The sequence below is a fragment of the Hydra vulgaris genome, chromosome 11, assembly GCF_038396675.1.
Source record: "Hydra vulgaris chromosome 11, alternate assembly HydraT2T_AEP".
In the NCBI taxonomy this organism is placed as follows: domain Eukaryota; kingdom Metazoa; phylum Cnidaria; class Hydrozoa; order Anthoathecata; family Hydridae; genus Hydra; species Hydra vulgaris.
The window spans coordinates 27,681,792-27,701,628 of record NC_088930.1 but is presented as its reverse complement, the minus strand read 5'-3'; the positions used below and the strand labels follow the sequence as shown (position 1 = coordinate 27,701,628).

At 27.7% G+C, this 19,837-nt stretch overlaps 1 protein-coding gene across 1 annotated transcript in view; it reads right to left on the bottom strand.

Annotated features, from left to right (window-relative positions):
- Positions 1-14,538, bottom strand: part of LOC124813496 (uncharacterized) — a 30,281-nt gene extending 15,743 nt beyond the window's left edge. The window contains exons 1-3 of the mRNA XM_065810646.1: positions 14,450-14,538; positions 14,198-14,277; positions 9,178-9,237 (exon numbers count right to left, since the gene is read on the bottom strand). Of these exons, the coding sequence (XP_065666718.1) occupies positions 9,178-9,226 (49 nt within the window). The 5' untranslated portion in view covers positions 9,227-9,237; positions 14,198-14,277; positions 14,450-14,538. The remainder of the gene's footprint in view (positions 1-9,177; positions 9,238-14,197; positions 14,278-14,449) is intronic.
- Between the last annotated feature and the right edge of the window lie 5,299 nt (positions 14,539-19,837).

The following is a 19,837-nucleotide window of genomic DNA, read 5'->3' as shown; positions in this document are numbered from 1 at the left end:
GGCGAAAACACATTTTTTATATAAAAAAAGTATACCACAAGTTGCCTAATGGCACTTTTTAAATGGCACTTTTTATAGTATATCACTAAAAACACCATTTTTCAGAAATAAAAACTTTTAATAAAAACATTTTAATAAATATACATAGCAGAACTTTTGACCTCAATTAGTTTAAAGGAGGTTTCTTAGTTTTTGTGTTTCTTAATTTACCGGTCTGGCTGCTTTTTTCTATGGTATCTATTTTAATTAATTATTTCTGACTATTCCTCCATTCTTTGCTATATTTCTAAAGCTCATTACTCTTGATCCATTATGGCGCTCTTTATTAAGTTAAGCCTGTCTTGAAGGTTTCATCCTGAACAGATATTTGACCAAATTCTAAACGTTTCGGCTGGATGTTGTTTTGACGTTTAAAAGAAATTTATGTATTTGTTAAGTATTATAACCACACATTTTTTTGTGTGCATTTTATGCATCATTAGTTTTTTAGATAAGATATATTTTTTGAAAGAGAAACAAAAATGTAGATTTTACTATAACTAGTTTTTAAAGCACTCACCATACTATATTGATTTCACTACATTCATCTAACTGCGTTCATCTCACTACAAAGCTAAAACCAATTTATGTTCTTTTGTTATTATTATATTGTTGTCATTATAATCTAATAATTTTTCCTTCAGGTAAAAAATTATCAAAGTTTTAGTCATACCAACGCAATGTTGATCTTAGTATTCCAAAATGATTTGCAGCAATTAATTCTAATATCTTTCATTAACATTTCTACTCATCTTTTTAGACATTGCATCGCTTGCGTTTTTTAATCGTCTTGTTAGCCTAAACTTTATTAAATTGACTTTTGACTTTGTTCTTCTTTTTTGCAGATACTGAAGCTCTTTTCATGTTAGTTATTTTGCTATAGTGAAAATTATTTTAAAATGTAAAGTTTTAAAGTTATTTTTATTATTATTATTTTTTTACCAAGTTGATTGAATAGATCATATTTCTTTTACTAATTTAATGAGTTTGATTTTACTTCCTTGAACCATTTGATCGGGTAGAATTTTTTTTTATTAAATTCATTAAATATATCTCATACTTTTTATCCAGTTCATTAAATATATCTCATACTTTTTATCCAGTTTATTAAATATATCTCATACTTTTTATCCAGTTCATTAAATATATCTCATACTTTTTATCCAGTTCATTAAATATATCTCATACTTTTTATCCAGTTCATTAAATATATCTCATACGTTTTATCCAGTTCATTAAATATATCTCATACTTTTACCCATATATAATAAGTTTAAGGTTAACAATTTTTTTAAATTCATTATAATCTGATCCTGTAAATAGCCATCCGATAGTTTTATATTTTCATCTGATTGTGTTGTATACTACTTTAAATGTAAATTAACATATTTTACCGCCCTGTATTATTTACAACTTAATGTTCTTAAATATTCGATGGTGTTAAATGCCACCTCATGGTGTTATATGCTACAAGTTATTTGCTACCCGATTGTGTTATAAAAAACCTTTAAAAAGTTTGTAAACGACATAATCATTACATAAAACCTTCATAGGTAAGTAATAGAAAGGCTTCCAGAAGACATAAAAATCTGCGGGGTTCAAATTTTGCGATGTCAAAAAAGTGTTTTTATTATTATCTATTAAATACTTTTTTTTTTAAAGATAATTATTTTCAATTTTTATTTTAAAACAATTAATTTAGCCATTAAAAATGTTAAAAACCTGAAAACTAAATTCATAAATTTAATTTTCAAATTTATATGTAAAAATAACAAGTAATCAATAGGAATAACTTATAAATCCAAAAGTTTCTGTTTGCAAAAATGTTCCAGTTTTATACTAATCGCTTTTCGAAACAAACTTATTCGCATCAGAAATAGATATTATGTATCCGTAAATTATCTGTGGCAACTTAGAATAGCTAGTGAGTTAAAACTTATTTAGGCGTCAAGCTTTTTGCAGAATTTATTATTAACAGCTCGCATAGGATTACCACATTAGGTAATAAACCTTTCTGTATTACTTTCTTTCACATTTAAAAATGTCAACTAATCATACTACTTATAAGTCTTTAACTGAATGATTGAATTTTAAAAGCTCAGTTTCATATAAATCAACATAATGTCATGACTACGTATGTCTTTTACAATTAACATACCACTTTCAGAAACAATTTCTCCCATAACTGCAGATAGATCAATCCTTTTGCCTTTCAGTTTTGCTAAAGACAATTGTACTATTCGCTGGCCGTTGATTTTTTTATTATTATTATTTTTAATTTACTTTTGTGCCCAGAGACATCCTTACGGTCTTATCACAGAGCACCGTAGAAGAGCATTTGAAACCGATATTGTAAAACTTACCCAGAGGTGGAGTTGAGCCACGGATCTCTGAGGTTGATCTCTTGAGCTTCTGAGGCAAGCGCGCTAAACACTGCGCAACGGCTGCTCTACGGCGCTGTTGACATTTTTTACTTTGAAGAGTCTTTGATAGATTGTCAGTAATGGAATATAGTTTATAACCAAAGATTAGTCCAAAAACATTGGATTTTATATAAATCGTGAGTTTATCTTCAATAAGAAATTGGTTCCGCAATAGTAGGATTTCATCATACATTGATAATATCTTATTGTTGGATGTCGCTCGTACAGTTGTGTACAATCATGATGGGGTTTTTATTGAGTGTACTGCCATCATTAAGATTACCTTAGCATGATTTGGCATATCATGATCTGCCATCATGATATGCCAAAAGCATGGATCAAATTTCTTTCGTGAAAATTTACACGCTGCATTTGGGAGAAATGAGGTTTGTATAACCTCATTTCTTCCTAATGCAGCATATTTTCACAAAAACAAAGCTTAAAAACTTTAAAATTTAAGTGAGGGAACTTTAAATTTTTCTATTTTAAAAAAGAATATTAAATACAAAAATTTAAAGATCTTCTTAACGTTCAATTTTTAACACGAATCATTAGTATGTATGTATTATGTTGTTTGATTTTAACTGATAGACGCTTCTATTCAAAAGTGAATTAGTTTTGAAATAGTAATAGCAGCAGGGTGTTATTCGAATATTTAAAAAAAAAAAAAAACGTAATATTTTGTTACTTTCAAAAAAAAAAAACTACTTTCTTTTACAGCAATAGAGAATACTTCTCTATTGCTGTAAAAGAAAGTAGTTTTTTTAGGGAAACCACCTTACAATTATACTGACATTGTAATGATTCATAACATGGTCACATTTTAAAATCACACGTCATTTAATATAATTTCAGCATTTTCAAAAATATTTTATGAGTAAAACTAGGAGAAACTTGGGACAAAATAACTTTATAACGATTAATGTATATAATATGAAATTTGATAGACTGATAAATTACATATATATATTTTTTATTTTTTAATTTTTATTTAGGTACCCCAAGAAGTCCTTACGGTCTTGTCACAGAGTATCGCGGATGAGCAATTATTAATAAGTTGACGCCTCCTACCTAACCGATGTCGCAAAACTTGCCCAGAGGTGGGGTTTGAACCACGGATCCTTTGCGTCTCAGAGAAGTGCGCTGCTACTGCGCCACGGCTGTTATATATATATAAAGGGAATGAGCGGAATGAAATCAAAAAAAATTATCAGAAGTTTCTTTCCGCTCTATGTCTAGTAAATATTTGAAGAATGTTCCCTGAAAATTTCAAATCATAGCGTTTGATAAAGTTTCTCACCGTAGACTGCTTCATAAATTGAAAGCATATGGGATCAATTGCTTCATAAATTGAAAGCAATGGCAATGTTTTTAAATGGATTGAGTCATTTTTGATTTGTAGAAAACAGCAAACTGTTTTAGGTAAACACTCTAACGACTGAACCGATATACTAAGGGGAGTTCCAAAAGGGTCTGTACTCAGTCCAACGTTATTCATCATCTATATAAACGACTTAACGGAGAGATAAAATCAATTCATAAACTGTTTCAAAAAATACATTTATACATAAAATCAGCTCATAAACTGTTACATTTATACATAGCTATTTCATGTATGCCAATCTAGCATGGGGCAGTACCCACAAATCTAGATTACGACCACTTTACTTACGTCAAAAACACGCTTCAAGACTAGTATACAACAAAAACAAGTTTACTCATGCTCAATCCCTACTGGAACAAATGAAAGCACTAAATATATTTCAAATATACTTTTCATATTTAAATATAAATTAAGTCTGGTTCCAGAACATTTTACAGCACACTTTTTTAAAAACAATATAAATACAATACAATACAAGAGCAACCAGCAACTTTAAAATACCTTTTGAAACAACTAGACTCTCAAAATTCTCAATTACATATCGTGGTCCCTATTTATTTAACAAATTAGTTTACAGAAAAGAATCACTATTAAACTTAAATAACGAACTCTCTCCGAAAAAAAAACTAAAAACTACAATAATCAAATTAAACAACTTTAAGGAATTTTTTTGAATTTGAATAAAGAAATAAATAAATGTAACTTAACTTTTAATACAAGTTGATAAAAAAAATAATATTAATAACAAGGTATATATGTAACACACTTGTTTAAAAATGAGAATAATTACTCCGAAAAGCATCGGAAAAACCCTTTGGTGGGAACAATATAGACACCTTTCTGATAAGAAAAATCCAAAAATTGAAATCTTTTATGACCGTCTGAGAAAAAAAATTCAATTTGAAGTTTTCGGCATTGTCCAAAAAGTTTGCAAAATGGTACAATATGTATCTTTGGAATGAAAATCATAAAAATAAGTTAGAAAAAGTATTAAAAATATTTTGTTATTATTACAAAGCCCTAGTGAGTAATATTTAATTCTAAACAAGTTTTTGTAATTCCAGGAAAAAGCAGTTTTTGTCAAGTGTTAAATTCTGCATAACAACTTTTTTTTAACTTCAAAGAAAAAATGCCAAATTTTGTTAAAAAACATGATGACTGTAAGAATACAGTTTGTTTCCTATGTTTGAACAAATGTACTCAAGAATTGACAAGTTTTTTGATTGAACAAATCAAGAAATCAGTTTCATTCACACTTGACTTTTCTGACTCACGAGTTCCAAGTAATATGAAATACCTGCAGGGTTCTTTTAGGAAAAAAGTGCAAAAGTATAAATGTGGCTCTCCCAAAACTTTATGATTTCACAGAAGTTAGACCAGAGACACGTTGTCAGCCTTGTGATTGCATTATTTGTCGAATTGCTCATTTGAAAGCACTTCAAAAGCACCCTTTGGAGAAATCAGAATCTTCACGAGCTTCACAAAATCAAAGAAGTTGTTCAGACTGTCTCACACTTGTTGCAAGAGGAGTGTCACATCAGTGCAATTAATACACCTTCAGAGAAAATCTTAAAGAACTTGCTTCAAAGGATCCAAAAGCCAGCGAACAGATTGCATCGACTGTTATCTCAGCAAAACAGTCCTCACCTCATGGAACCGTCAGAATTGCGCAAAGTGGTGGAGGCCGTCCCATGCCAATTACTCCAGGTAAAGGGAATCTTCCTTAATACTTCAACAGTAAAAGTACTACATAAAATGTTTTGCATTTTAATAGGGCCGCTGCTTTTTAAGTGTCTCAAGTTGGTGTTTTTCAAATTACTTTCCTAAAGGACCTTCAAACTCCAAGAGTCTGTTTAGTGATGTGCCACTTCTACGAGCTCAAGATCTTGTCTGCATACAAAACAACACTGGACTATCAAACAACAACATCAAAAAACTTGCACCTACATTAAACCAAGTCACAAATACAAAAGTTGTTGAGCCAAGATTTAAAGAAAAGTTTCTTGACATTGGAAAGCAATTGGCAGACCACTTCTAACACATACATATCCATTTCAAATGACAAGCAGCAGTCCAGAAAACAACTTGTGGTTCACTGCAAAAATCTGTCTGAGCTACTGAATGATGTCTTGTTGCAACGTCATGTTCAAGGTGACTACTTGGTGAAGTTGGGCATTGATGGTAGAGGTGGTTTTCTTAAAGTCAGTCTTGGCATTCAAGAAGAAGAAACAAGACTTCCATCCATTTCACCACCAGGCAAATAGGCTGTGTTATTTCAAACACCCAGAGACATTGGAATTAAGCGCCAACTTCTCGTTGCAGTTGCTGAGGATGTTCTTGAAAATTATAATAACCTCAAAAGCATCTTGTCTTTAATTTGTCCAAGTGGAGTAGATTTTTCTTTGTCCTGTGACATAAAGTTAGCAAACCTTGTTTGCGGGGTTCAATCCCATGCCAGTTCTCATCCATGTACTTGGTGTGATGCAGATCATTGTAACTTGTCACAATGTGGAAAACTCCGCACTTTTGGCTCGGTAAGAAAGTGCTTTGCTTCATTTCAAGATTCAGGTCTGGACCACGAGAAGGCCAAGCAGTTTCAAAATATTGTTCATGATCCACTTTTAGATGTGCATGACTCTACTTTTATTCTTGATACAGTTGTGTCCTCTTGTTTTGGAAATCAGTTGCCGAGTAACTATGCTGAAAAAATCACACATTTCAAAAATTCCTTCCTTTATTTGCCAAATGCAAGTGTGACCCCTAAAGTCCACGCCATTTTCTTTCATGTCAAGGAATTGATCACAGGAAGGAATCTCTTGGCAAGTACAGTGAGCAGGCCACAGAGGCATGGCATCACAACTTCAGGACACATTGGGAAAGATACAAGAGGCCAATAGACCATCCAGAATTTATGCGAAACCTACAAAATTGTCTTGCTGATTTCAACAGCAAGAACTTGTGAAAGCATTGGCTTCTCTTGAAAACCTGCTGAAATTTTTAAAGAAAATCATCATTTTGAATTTAAAATTCTGAATAATATTAAAGGAATGTACTGTTTATTTTTTGAATTTAATATGTGGAAAGTGCTGTGAAGAACTTTTTGATTACATAAGAAAAAATAACCTTGTATTTATTGAGAATAAAATGTTCAGAAAAGCAAAAATTGTTTTATTATGATTCTCAAAGCAGTCAACATACAATTTCTGACTTATTTTTATGTTTTTTATTAAAAAGATAAAAAATGTTACATTTCCAGCATTTTCAACTTTTTTGACTATGCCGAAAACTTCAAAGTGAATTTTTTCTCTCGGACGGTCATAAAAGATTTCAATTTTTGAATTTTTCATATCAGGAAAGTGTGTATATTTGCTCCCACCAAAGGGTTTTTCCGGTGCTTTTCGGAGTAATTATTCTCATTTTAGGACATGTGTGGTAACACATACATATATACCACGTATGCAAATGATTTTTTATGTGTATTACACGTCTAAGAAAAAGGTACTCGATGACAAGACTGACTTAAGTCTTCTGCGAACTTCCTATAACTACAAATAAGTAATTATTTTTTTCAGTCTTACACAAATTTCGTTTTTATCAAATTTATACAATAACATTATTTTAAAATGTGGTAAATAAACTTATAGTGAAACATCTAAACTCTCCTCCAAAAAAACAGCAGATTTATTTTTATTTATTGTATTCTTTATTTTAATTGGAATAATATAGAGATATATTTCTCGGATTATTTTTACGTACACGTTATTATATTGTTGTAATTGGTATTTATTTTATTCATGTATAAAAAAAAAACAAAAAAAGAAAAGACCTGAGTTTCACGATGCTGATTGTCTGATTCTTCAAAACGATTTAAACATTGTCACAGAATGGTCAAAGGAATGGCTGATGGAAATGAATGTTGCAAAAAGTAAAGTTATGCACCTTGGTTATGGAAATAGTAATCATGAATATGAAATAAATGATGGAAATATATCACTTATTCTTAAGGCAACGAATATTGAGAGAGACCTAGGGTATCTTTATATCCTATGATTTTAAACGAAATCAACACAAACAACACATAAATCAAAACGAAATACGATACTCGGCCTATTAAAAAAACACATTTAGATCAAGAGATACGAAACTTTGGAGTAAACTATACACTACATATGTTAGGCCGCATCTGAATTTCGCTGTTTCGGTTCTTACTTAAAAGGTGTCATCAAAGAAACTGAAAAAATTCAGCACAAAGTAACAAAAGTACCTCATGATTTAATAGGATTACCTTGTGCTGAAAAGTGTTGGCGTCTCAATTTTACTACTTTGGAAACTCGCACGCAACGGCAGACTTTATCTAACAGTTTAAACTAGAAAATGGTTTTGAGATTATCAATTGACATAATCCACCAATTCGCAGACCACCATCCAACTTCCTAATGCGTGAATTCACATATAATAATGCTCTTTATAATTTCTACACAAATCATATTGATAAATAATCGTAATCGCAATAATTGGAATGACTTGCCGTTAGCATGCAATAAAGCTCCATCAGTTAATTCATTTAAGTATAGAACTGACAAGTATTTTTTTTCTATAGCTGCAAACAGTACATCTTTTACTGAAGATAAGCTGCACGTTTATTAATTAATTCGTGCTTTAGCAGTTACAAATATTGACTTTTTTTGATACTATTTGTTATTAACATAAACTTTAATTAAATGAAAGCAATCTTCTTTTTCTTTTTATCAGTTTTGATTTCACCTTACTTGCTATGAAATAACAAACGCTTTTTTTTACTTAAAGTTTATATTTTACAAACCATAAATTTTTTAATAATTTATTGGTTACTTTTTTTTGTTTTGTTTTTAATAATTTGTTATGTAATCTAAAAAGAATTATTTAAATTTATTATTATTATTATTATTATTAAGTTTATTATTATTATTAAGTTTATTTTTAAGTTTAATATGAAAACATGATGTTTGAAGTACTCAAAATTGCAATCTCATTTTGCAAAAAATGCAATTTAAAACGTAAAAGACAAAAAAAGAATGCAATTTCCAAATTATAAAACCCTAGTTATTCATTTTTATATTTCATAAGACTTATCAAATAATATATTATTGGAAAGAGAAAAAAAAATGACATTTTCAGATATAAGAAATTCACAGTTTTGGTTTTGTTTAAATTTTATAAATTATTAAAACCAAAACTGATATACATTAAAGATTTAGTTTTTGACGTGAGAAAACCCTGAGTCCAAGCCCTGGATACAATTTGTTTTATTATTTTAAAATAGATAATAAAAATAGAAAAAAAAAAAAATACCTTTAATAACGAAAATCCAATTTGCAAATAAAATAAATTTCAAGAACATTTTTTTCCAAACTAAATATGAAATATAAATTTAAAAAGTTTTAAAATCGTGACGTTAGAATAATAGGGTTCTATCACCATATTATAACGTTGCAACGCGTTGAGAGAATTTATTATTCGATTTTTAGTTATTTAATTATTTTACAGCTGTTGTTGTTTATATTAATAAAATGTATGTTTTTATGTTATTTTTGTTTTATAATTAATCATACATTATTGATTTTATAATTTTTAAAATTGCTTGTTTACAAATTAATTGTTAATTCCAACTTTATTAAATAAGGTTAAAATTAACAATGAAAAAACAAAACATAAGTTTTTAAATATTATAGAAATAATAATAATAATAAGATTAATAAACTAAAATTATATGACTTTAAAAAGCAATATTATAAACAAAAATAAAAAGTTCAATTTTTTTACCATAAAAATTGGTAGATGGAACCTTATAATTCTTATCAACCGATATGCTATTATCTCTTAAACCAATTTATATTACTAAATAAATAATAAATAATGTGTGATATAAGCAATCAGTTTAACAAATAAGATATTTTGATGTTTTATATTAACAAATTTTTTATTTTAAAATTTTAAGAGAGAATAACAAAAATTTGTTAAGTTCTCTAAACATTACAAAAAGGAGATAGAACCCTATTATTCAAACGTCACGAAATGCTTGAACTCAGAACACTTTTCATAGCATTATTTACATTAAGGTTATAACAAAAGTTATAGCTCCCAATTTTAGTGTTGTTTAGTGTTAACCTTCTGTCCTATTTGTGGCGCCCAATTTCTTTTTTCATTGTGTCTTTAATATTTTAAATTAATGATAAATAAACAAGTCGATCTATTTTTTTTTAAACAAAAAATATATTGAAGACGTTCTTGCATATATTCTTGACTTGTTGCTTCGCTGCAAAGCTGTTGATAGGATTCAAAAATACATGTAAAAGTGTTAAATGAGTGTCTTATTGTAAAGTAATTATTAAGAAAAAATTATTAAAATGCATTTTATTTCTTCATTCTTAGCATCAGCTTCAACATTTTAATTTTGACAATTTCAGTAATACTTTTGTGTAAAGCGTTAGCCAAAACATTTAAACAACTAGGAATGTTTTTACTATGCAATATTACTATTTATTGCCGGTATTTTTGGCGGTATCTCTGTTAAATTAATTATTTCTGTATGCTTGCTTGATAATATTTGTTTGTTGGATACTTATATATTTTAATGTAAATTTTAAAGTTTATTAGGTATATTTCTTATTATTTTTTATATTTCTTATTGCTATAATCTTTTTAAGGTAAAAAGTAGGTTGTCGTGAATTTTTAATAATTTCCTCTCAATGTCCACTTCTATTGTAGAAAAATGCATTTTAAAAATGTCAACAGAAGATTTAAAAACTGCAAGTTATAGGTATCAGGAAAACATGACGAATTCTAAAAAGAAATAAGTATAATTGTAACCTGCAGCAACAATAAAAATGTTGATTTCTAATACTTATAATATATAAATGCAGAGATTTGTGCGTATACGCAATCATCAGGCGAATAAGTAATAAATTAATTTTACTAAAATTTGTTTAACAAAAGTTACAGCTTTATTAGTGATTTTACTATTTGCTTATTGGCTGTGATACTCTTAGTAGCATGGATCCTTATAATGACAACCTAGCTGATCCTAGAACGGGTATACACCAAGGTACCTTACGATGCAAGTTTTGAAATGTTTTAAGTTTTTCTGCGGAAAAAAAGTTTAATTTGAATGTTCAAATTGAGTGAAACAGTGCGCCAATAAAATAAAAAACCCTGTAGAATGAGAACCACTCAGTATAATTTGATGCTTTGGATAAATTTTCAGTCTGATTAGTTAACTGATTTTAGAATAAAGTTTTAGTTCAAAGTTTGTTAGTTATTTGCTAGTTATACCTCATATTGTTACCAGTTACTGTGATATTTGGTCACTATTTTCCACATAAATTAAATAAGTTAAAATAAGTGTTTTAACTTTTATTACAATTGTTTTATTGTTACATAAATTACATGTACAATTTTTTATAATATTGTTACATTGTTAACATATATTACATGTACAATTTATTATAATATCATTACATTGTTAACATATATTACATTGTTAACATATATTACATTGTTAACATATATATTACAATTTATTATAATATTGTTACTTTGTTAACATATGTTACATGTACAATTTATTATAATAATATTACATTGTTAACATATGATACATGTACAATTTATTATAATATTGTTACATTGTTAACATATATTGCATGTACAATTTATTATAATATTGTTACATTGTTAACATATGTAACAATACATGAACAATTTTAATTTTATAGACCAAAATATACATTTGCTATTAAAAGGTTTTAATTAAGCTTTAATATCTCAGCATCTTGTAAGTTATTAAACTTGTAAACTAAATTCAAAATGCATCAAAACGCAAAAAAAAAAAAAAAAGGCTGAAAAGATTATCAAGGAACACCTACATAGAAAACAAATAATATCTATTTCTTTTTAAACAGAAAACTATGAGAAAACCAAATATTTTTTTATATTGACTAGAACAATTGAAATAAAAAATTTAGTTAAGATAACTAATATAACTGACAGCTAAAGAGATTGGGGCGAGAAGCTAAAGTCCTCGGAGAGTCCGAGAAAAATTAATCTTTACAGATTAGGGTTGTTTTAAAACAATATTTGTAAAATTTGATAAAAAAAATTGCAAAGGCATAAAAAGAGAAAATCTCTATTAAAAAAGAAGGATGTTTTGAAGGATGTTATGAAGGATGTTTTAAAGGATGTTATGAAGGATGTTATGAAGGATGTTATGAAGGATGTTATGATGGATGTTATGAAGGATGTTATGAAGGATGTTATGAAGGATGTTATGAAGGATGTTATGAAGGATGTTATGAAAGATGTTATGAAGGATGTTATGAAGGATGTTATGAAGGATGTTATGAAGGATGTTATGAAGGATGTTATGAAGGATGTTATGAAGGATGTTATGAAGGATGTTATGAAGGATGTTATGAAGGATGTTATGAAGGATGTTATGAAGGATGTTATGAAGGATGTTATGAAGGATGTTATGAAGGATGTTATGAAGGATGTTATGAAGGATGTTATGAAGGATGTTATGAAGGATGTTATGAAGGATGTTATGAAGGATGTTATGAAGGTTGTTATGAAGGATGTTATGAAAGATGTTATGAAGGATGTTATGATGGATGTTATGAAGGATGTTATGAAGGATGTTATGAAGGATGTTATGATCCATAACATGGATCATAACATATGATGTTATGAAGGATGTTATGATCCATAACATGGATCATAACATCCCATAAGGATGTTATGAAGAATGTTATGAAGGGGAAAATAGTTCTAAGAAGAGTAGTAAAAATCGTTTTTTGAGCTGAGTCATCAAAAAAGATCAAAAATGCGACAAGTATCATTAATTTAAATATTTATTTTCTTGTAAAAAACGAACTATTCAACAATTATATCCTTTTAATTTAGGTAAATATTTTCTTAATTTTAATATTTTTTAATTAATGATATTTGTAAGTATGTTAAGTGGTATGTTATGCAATAAAAATTCAGATTTGATTTTGCACAAGGCAGAGTTTTATTTAGTGATATTAAATTTAGTAAACTGCCACAGTGCTAAATCAAGCAAAGATTCACGATGAAAATTGATAGTTAGTGCGCTTGCTTTTCCTAAAGTATCAACCGGATCAAATATGCCAACTCTACAGTATCAGTGATTCTTAGGTATCAAATGGATTCTGCAAATTGCGCAAAGTTATTTTGCGCAGGAAACAAGAGGGGAAAGAAGATACCCGATGTGATGTTGCGTAATCTGTCATTTTGATTGTTTAAAACCGCTATTAAGCAAGAACCAAGTGTACATTCCAGCAAATGCCTCAGCCCTTTCGAAAAAAGTTTTTCTAACTACTGCTTTTAAATAAAGTTCAGGGAAAACTTTCAATAGTTAGCAACAAAAGATGCCAAAGCAGCCGAACAACCTTACGTTGTATAAAAAAAACAAAATAGCTTTATTTTAACGAAGCTATTTTGCTTTTTTATAAAAACTTAGAAAGTTTTAGAAAGTCTTAGAAAGAAAATTTTCATAGAACTTAAAAGTTCTTTAAAAATTGCTGCGTAAAAGAGCTTTAGATCTCCTACTTCTGTTTTTAAACAAATTTAGCGTTGCGTAATTTATGGACGATCCCTTAGTAACGTTTTGAGGTATAAGAAGCAAAAAGTTAACACAATTTAAACTAAAGCTGCCGAAAGTTTTTAACCAGTTTACCAATCAGACTGAAATTTTATCTAGAGTTTGAGGTGGCCATAGGCTTTATTTGAACCAATTTTTATTAAATTATATAGAGTAGTTCTCATTCTACAATTATTTTTATTGGCGCAATATAAAGTCAAAATTTCACTCAACTTGAACATTTAAATTAATTTTTTTTTTTTGCAGAAAAATAAAAAGATTTTAAAAATTCCACTAACACGGAGTAGTTACAAGGGATGGGATAACTTGAAACAAATTATAAAAATTGTAATTTATAACAACCATTTATAATACATGCATTATATGATTATATGGGTTATTGAATTTTGATTTTGGCAACAATTTTAAGCTAAAAATTTAACATTCTTTTGAGTTGGTAGCAAAATGCCAAAACATGTTTGCCTTGATTAAATTGAACTTAACACAATCAAAAACATAATATTAAAACCAAATCACTCAGTCTTTACCGTCACTCAATCCTCACCTTTACTCATTTTTCACCTTAACCCTTCTCCCACACTTACCTTCACCCAGTCCTCACCTATACCCAGTTCTCACCAAAATCCAGTCACTTAAATCTAAGTGTTATTATTTTTAAACAAATAAAGTTAATTGTATATACTTCAATACCTTTTTACTGAAATATACTCTTTATCTTAAAGACGATTCAAACAAACACAGAGCATTGTCAAGTAGTAGTTATTGCTGATCTAAATATTTAGGAAAATTTTAGCACGAAACGTTTTTATCATAAATTTACTGTATATATTAGTTTATTCAAATCTGTTTTCAAAAAAAAATTCAAAACACAAAAATAAGTAAAAATTGCTACAAAAATTGTGCCTTATTATAAAAAAAAATTTAAGTTTTTAAAAAACTTACATCAATTCATTTTTTGGTTGCATGTTTTTGATGTTGTTTCTTTTGCTCCCAATATTTAGGTAACAAACGCACCTTTTGTTTTGTTGTTATGGTAACTATCAAATTAAAACGCTTCATTGGATTAATTTGCAAAACAAGAAATTATTTAGTGGCTTCTGCATGATTACATATTTTGCTGCTTGCTTTATTTTAAAAATAAATAACCAATTCTATGTTTAAATAATAAAAGGAAATTTTGTGGATATCATTGTAATTGCTTACAAAAATTATTGATATAGTGCTTATTGAGTCTACAAGTTTTCTACATACTAGATCTTGTAATTAAGAGATTTAAACTATTGGTGTAACTGATTTTAAACCTCTTAAGAAATAATCAACACTCTACACTCTAGCTATAGTTCATACGTCAGAGTCTGCATTGTAGTTGATGTTCCTCCTAACTTTACGTAACGTTATGTTTTATGCTTTTCCTAACGTTAAACAACGTCTTGTTTTGTGCCTTACAAAATGTAAAACGTATATATAGAGGAGAATACGGCAACATGAGCACCTAGGAAAAATGAGCATACCAAAAGATTTCTAAGATGTGAATAGTGAAGTTCAAGATGCTTTGTATTTTTAAATCGACTTTATGTCACTTTGCAAAGACTTCGTAACGGAGGAAGTGTTTGTTTAATTGTGAAAATTAATGTAAAAAAACAAATCAAAAAACATTTTAATAATAAAAGTTTAAAAAAATAAGTGTAAAAAAAAAATTTAAAGGATTTAAATAAATAAATATAAAAAAACAAGAAAAAAAAGAAACAGGGCTAACGACAACGAGAAGAGGGGAAGTACATGCCCCTTCCCCCCCCCCCCCCCCAACACACACACGCACTTTCTAAAGTAATTAATTACTTTTTTATTTTTTTCATTTTTAAGAAAATTCAAGATACAGAGAACTTTTTTTATAAATTGGCAATTGTGCTCCTCCACCTCGAAACCCGTGTCGTCGGCCATGAATAAAAACATAGCTAAACAAAAAAAAAACTTTGAAAATAGAAAATAATAAAAAAGAACTAATACTTTTTTTACCACATATTTTAAGGAAAGAAAAGTTAAAGCATAATTTTAATTCATTTTGACAATGTTTATATGTCGTGTATTAATGTATATAAATAATTTTTTTATTTTTTATTATTATTACATTTTAAATAAGCATTTCGTTACAATATTTAAAATACAAATATATAATAATATATAATAATATATATATATATATATATATATATATAATAATATATAATAGTATATATATATATATTAATATATATATATATAATAGTAAATATATAAATATAATATATATATATATATATATATATATATATATATATATATATATATATATATATATATATATATATATATATATATTATAATATATATAATAATATATATATATATATATATATATATATATATATATATATATATATATATATATATAAATATTTATATATATATATCGTTACAATATTTAAACTACAAATATATAATAATATATAATTATATATATATATATATATATATATATATATATATATATATATATATATATATATATATATATATATATATATATATATTTATATATATATAAAGCCGAAAACAAAAGATTATTGAATCAAATTTGAAATTTGTCGATGAATATAAATAAAGTTTAAAATCAAAAAAACAAAAACAAATTTGACTCATTGCCCTCCTATTTTAAGCTGGGTGGGGGAGGGGGCTAACGTTTTGGGGTTTTTGTTGTTCCCAGTGTCCAATCACCGAAATTTTTGGCGCAGCATCCTTATTCCTCATATATATGAACATACTTAAATATGGAGTTTTCTTCATGTTTCAAAGTTGCTTAGCTTAAACATCAAAAAAAGTTGTCTATGGCGTTGTATATAATATAATCTATAAAGTATAATATATAGTATAATATGTATATATATATATATATATATATATATATATATATATATATATATATATATATATATATATATATATATATATATATATATATATATATATATATATATATATATATATATATAATGATCGTTATTAAAAAAATAATAACTGTAAATAATCGATTGGCAGTCCAATTCCAGCGAATAATAGCAATGCACTCAATGACATTGTGTAAAGATAATCATTACTACAGCGCATAACAAAACGAGCTTAAAATACTCGATGATGTATTAAGAATAACAATTATAAATTAAGAATAGGTATTCCTAATTTATTATTGAAATACTTATCTCGGATCTATTATTAACTTATTTTACTGTCATAAGTTATGACAATTTATGAAGAGTGTATTATTACCTTTATTTAACATTAATGGTAATGTAATAAAAAGTAAAACTCGTTGCAAAGAAATATTTACCTTTAGATCTAAGCGTGAACAAGTTATCATCTACAGCCAAAACCCCTGGCATAAATTTTAATAAATAGGAAACTTTAATTATTTTAGACATTATAGTCACAGAATAACCACGAAATATTAACTGTGATATTTCTTTTTTTCGCTGCGGATACTCGTATGTTTTATTAGTCACGCAACATTTTGCGTGTGGCGCGAAATTTGTTAGTATGGTGTGACATTTAAACAGTTATACTTTCCGTGACATTTATAATTGCTTGTAAACTGTAATAAGTTGCGCAACTTAAAGTATTTCTTTGAAAAGATTTAAAAGTGGCGTGAAATCTTACCATTTTGATGGGACAATCAAGACTTTGGCGTGATATTTTTTACAATATACGAGGTCACCACCATCGGTTTATATAGTTCAGTATTTTGACTGTACTGTGACTTAGTTTATATAATATATTTGTAAAATCTACCAATGTTAAATAAAGTTAAACAAATAAAAAATAAATACGTACGAACTGGCATAAGTGTGAACGGACATAAGTGCACCAAAAATATTTGTAAACATTGGCATAAGTATGAACTGTCATAAGTGCGAAGCAGTTGCAAATACTGGCATAAGTGCAAACTAGCAGAAGTGCGAATTGGCAGAAGTGCACTGAATAAACTTGCAAACATTGGCATAAGTGCAAATTGGCAAAAGTGCAAACTGACATAGGTGCAAAACAGTTCCAAAAAATGGAATAAGTGCGAATCGACATATGTGCAAATTCGCCGAAAAAACTTGCAAACATAGGCATAGGTACGAGTTGGTATAAGTGCGAATCGCCTATTTGCAATTATGTAATACTTGCATTTTTATTTGGCACTCTTATGCTAATTTGCACTTATGCTAGTTCGCACTTATGCCAATTCGAATCTAACCTCTACAGGGCTTTGTCTTCGAGCATATAGAAAGCTCTATTGCTAACCTAATCCATGTTTTGTTACTACAGGAGTGTGTACATATTTTACAGTGATATGATACAATCATACAGTGTATAACTATGTAATTCAAAAACATAGATTGGAAAGGCAAAAACAAATTTGAAGTATCAAAATTATTTCTTTAAAGCAACACTTAATACACTTAACTAAAAATTTATCTTTTTCAAATCATTTTTTTGTAAAATAATTATTAGAAGTTGGGTTAGGTAAAAATCCACGCTGCTACCTTGGTCACAGCATAGAGACTTTACCATGTGCTCGTTATAAAATACCCCCAGGTACGTGCCTGTTATAATGTTAATAGTGATGATTGTTTTATAAAATTCACGTACAAGCTAAAAAATTTTTTTACATGTTATAAGTTTTATATATGGCAATTTTATAAGTTGCCATATAGTCTAATTATAAATGATAATTTATTATTATTATTACATAAAAAGATAGTAGCATTTTCTTTGAGCTGCATTACTTTTATTACGAGAGAATTCACATACACCTGACTTGTTTAGTAAACTGATAGTTGTATTCAAAAATTTCAGAGACTGAAGAAATCAAAAAGAAGGATTATTATTTAAACTAATTTATTATTTTAACTTCAAAGTGTTTTCTGAAAAAAAAGTATTCTCTTACAAGAGAATGCTTTAAGTGTTTATTTTTAAGTTTCTGTTATTGACTATAGTCAATAAACAATAAATTTTTTTAGAAAAATGCAAGAGAAGAATTTAGAATATAGAAGTTCTGAATTTTTGAATATAAAAACATAAATAATATTTATTTAAAAAAAAATTAAAATGTTAAAAAATAAAACTTAAATAAAATTTCATAAAAACAAATAAAAATCAAACTTAGAAGTTTTCTTTAACAAACAAAAGTTTTCTTTAACAACAAAAAAAGTATTTGCTTGCAATAAACATTCATTAAAGAAAAAAAGAATTAATTACATTTCAATTCAACAATTAGATTTCGTAAAATATAAGGATATAAAATAATCGACGTTAATAAACGTCGATTGCGTTAGAAATACCTAAGAAAGCGCGTGAAATCAATAAAACCCGCATTTAGTTTATGATTCAACGTATGGAAAAGTGGGGTAATGGCGAACGCAGGGTAACTCCGAACATGGTCAAAACAGCATTGTAGAAAAATAAACTCGACAATTTCCTTTTACCTGCTGAGAGGGAATCCTATGCCCAGTTCCAGACGTGAAGTAGTGTAATGAAGCTGCGGATGTTGTTTACTGTAATTTGATTTTAACTTTTTCTGATAATTTTATGCAACTTTTTTCTTGAGTAACACTCTGTTGTAGCTTCTATGAAAATAATACCACTCCTTTTTTTTGTTGTTGTTGCATAATATAATTTTTAGACTTAGTTATTACAATTAGCATTTTATTCGTTATTACACAACAGTCTTTATGATTGCCCCCAATGTGTTCGGAATTACCCCACGTACGTAGGTTAATTCCGGACACCAATGGTTGTATTTTTGTCATAAATTTTTATTTTATAATAAGATTTTAAAAAATTGCTTTTGAGGGTTTGTGACTGAATAGTTAAACTAATTGATAAGCAATAAATATGATCAATTTTGTATAACTGGTATCTTTAATTCACATTCCCGCATAGGTGTTTGCCATTACCCCACTCTCCCCTACCCCTAGCAATTTGTTGCAACTTACCCCTTCGGTATCATGAACACTCTAATCAATGCTTATAGTTATTTACATTAAATAAATCTAATATTTTAAATCTTTTTGTACTTGAAAAAGATTTTTTTAACTTACTATTATTTTATGCTGTTCATAAATCTCTAAGTTTACAGTGAAACCCAAAAAAATTTCGAAAACAAAAATTAGAACTTTATATCAAAAAAATAAGATTATCAATAACAATTGAAATTTTCAATTTATTACTGCAAGTTTATTATAGCTGAAGTGTTATAATAATAGTTATATAATGTAAAAAAAATTTAGGAATAATATATAAAAACCATTC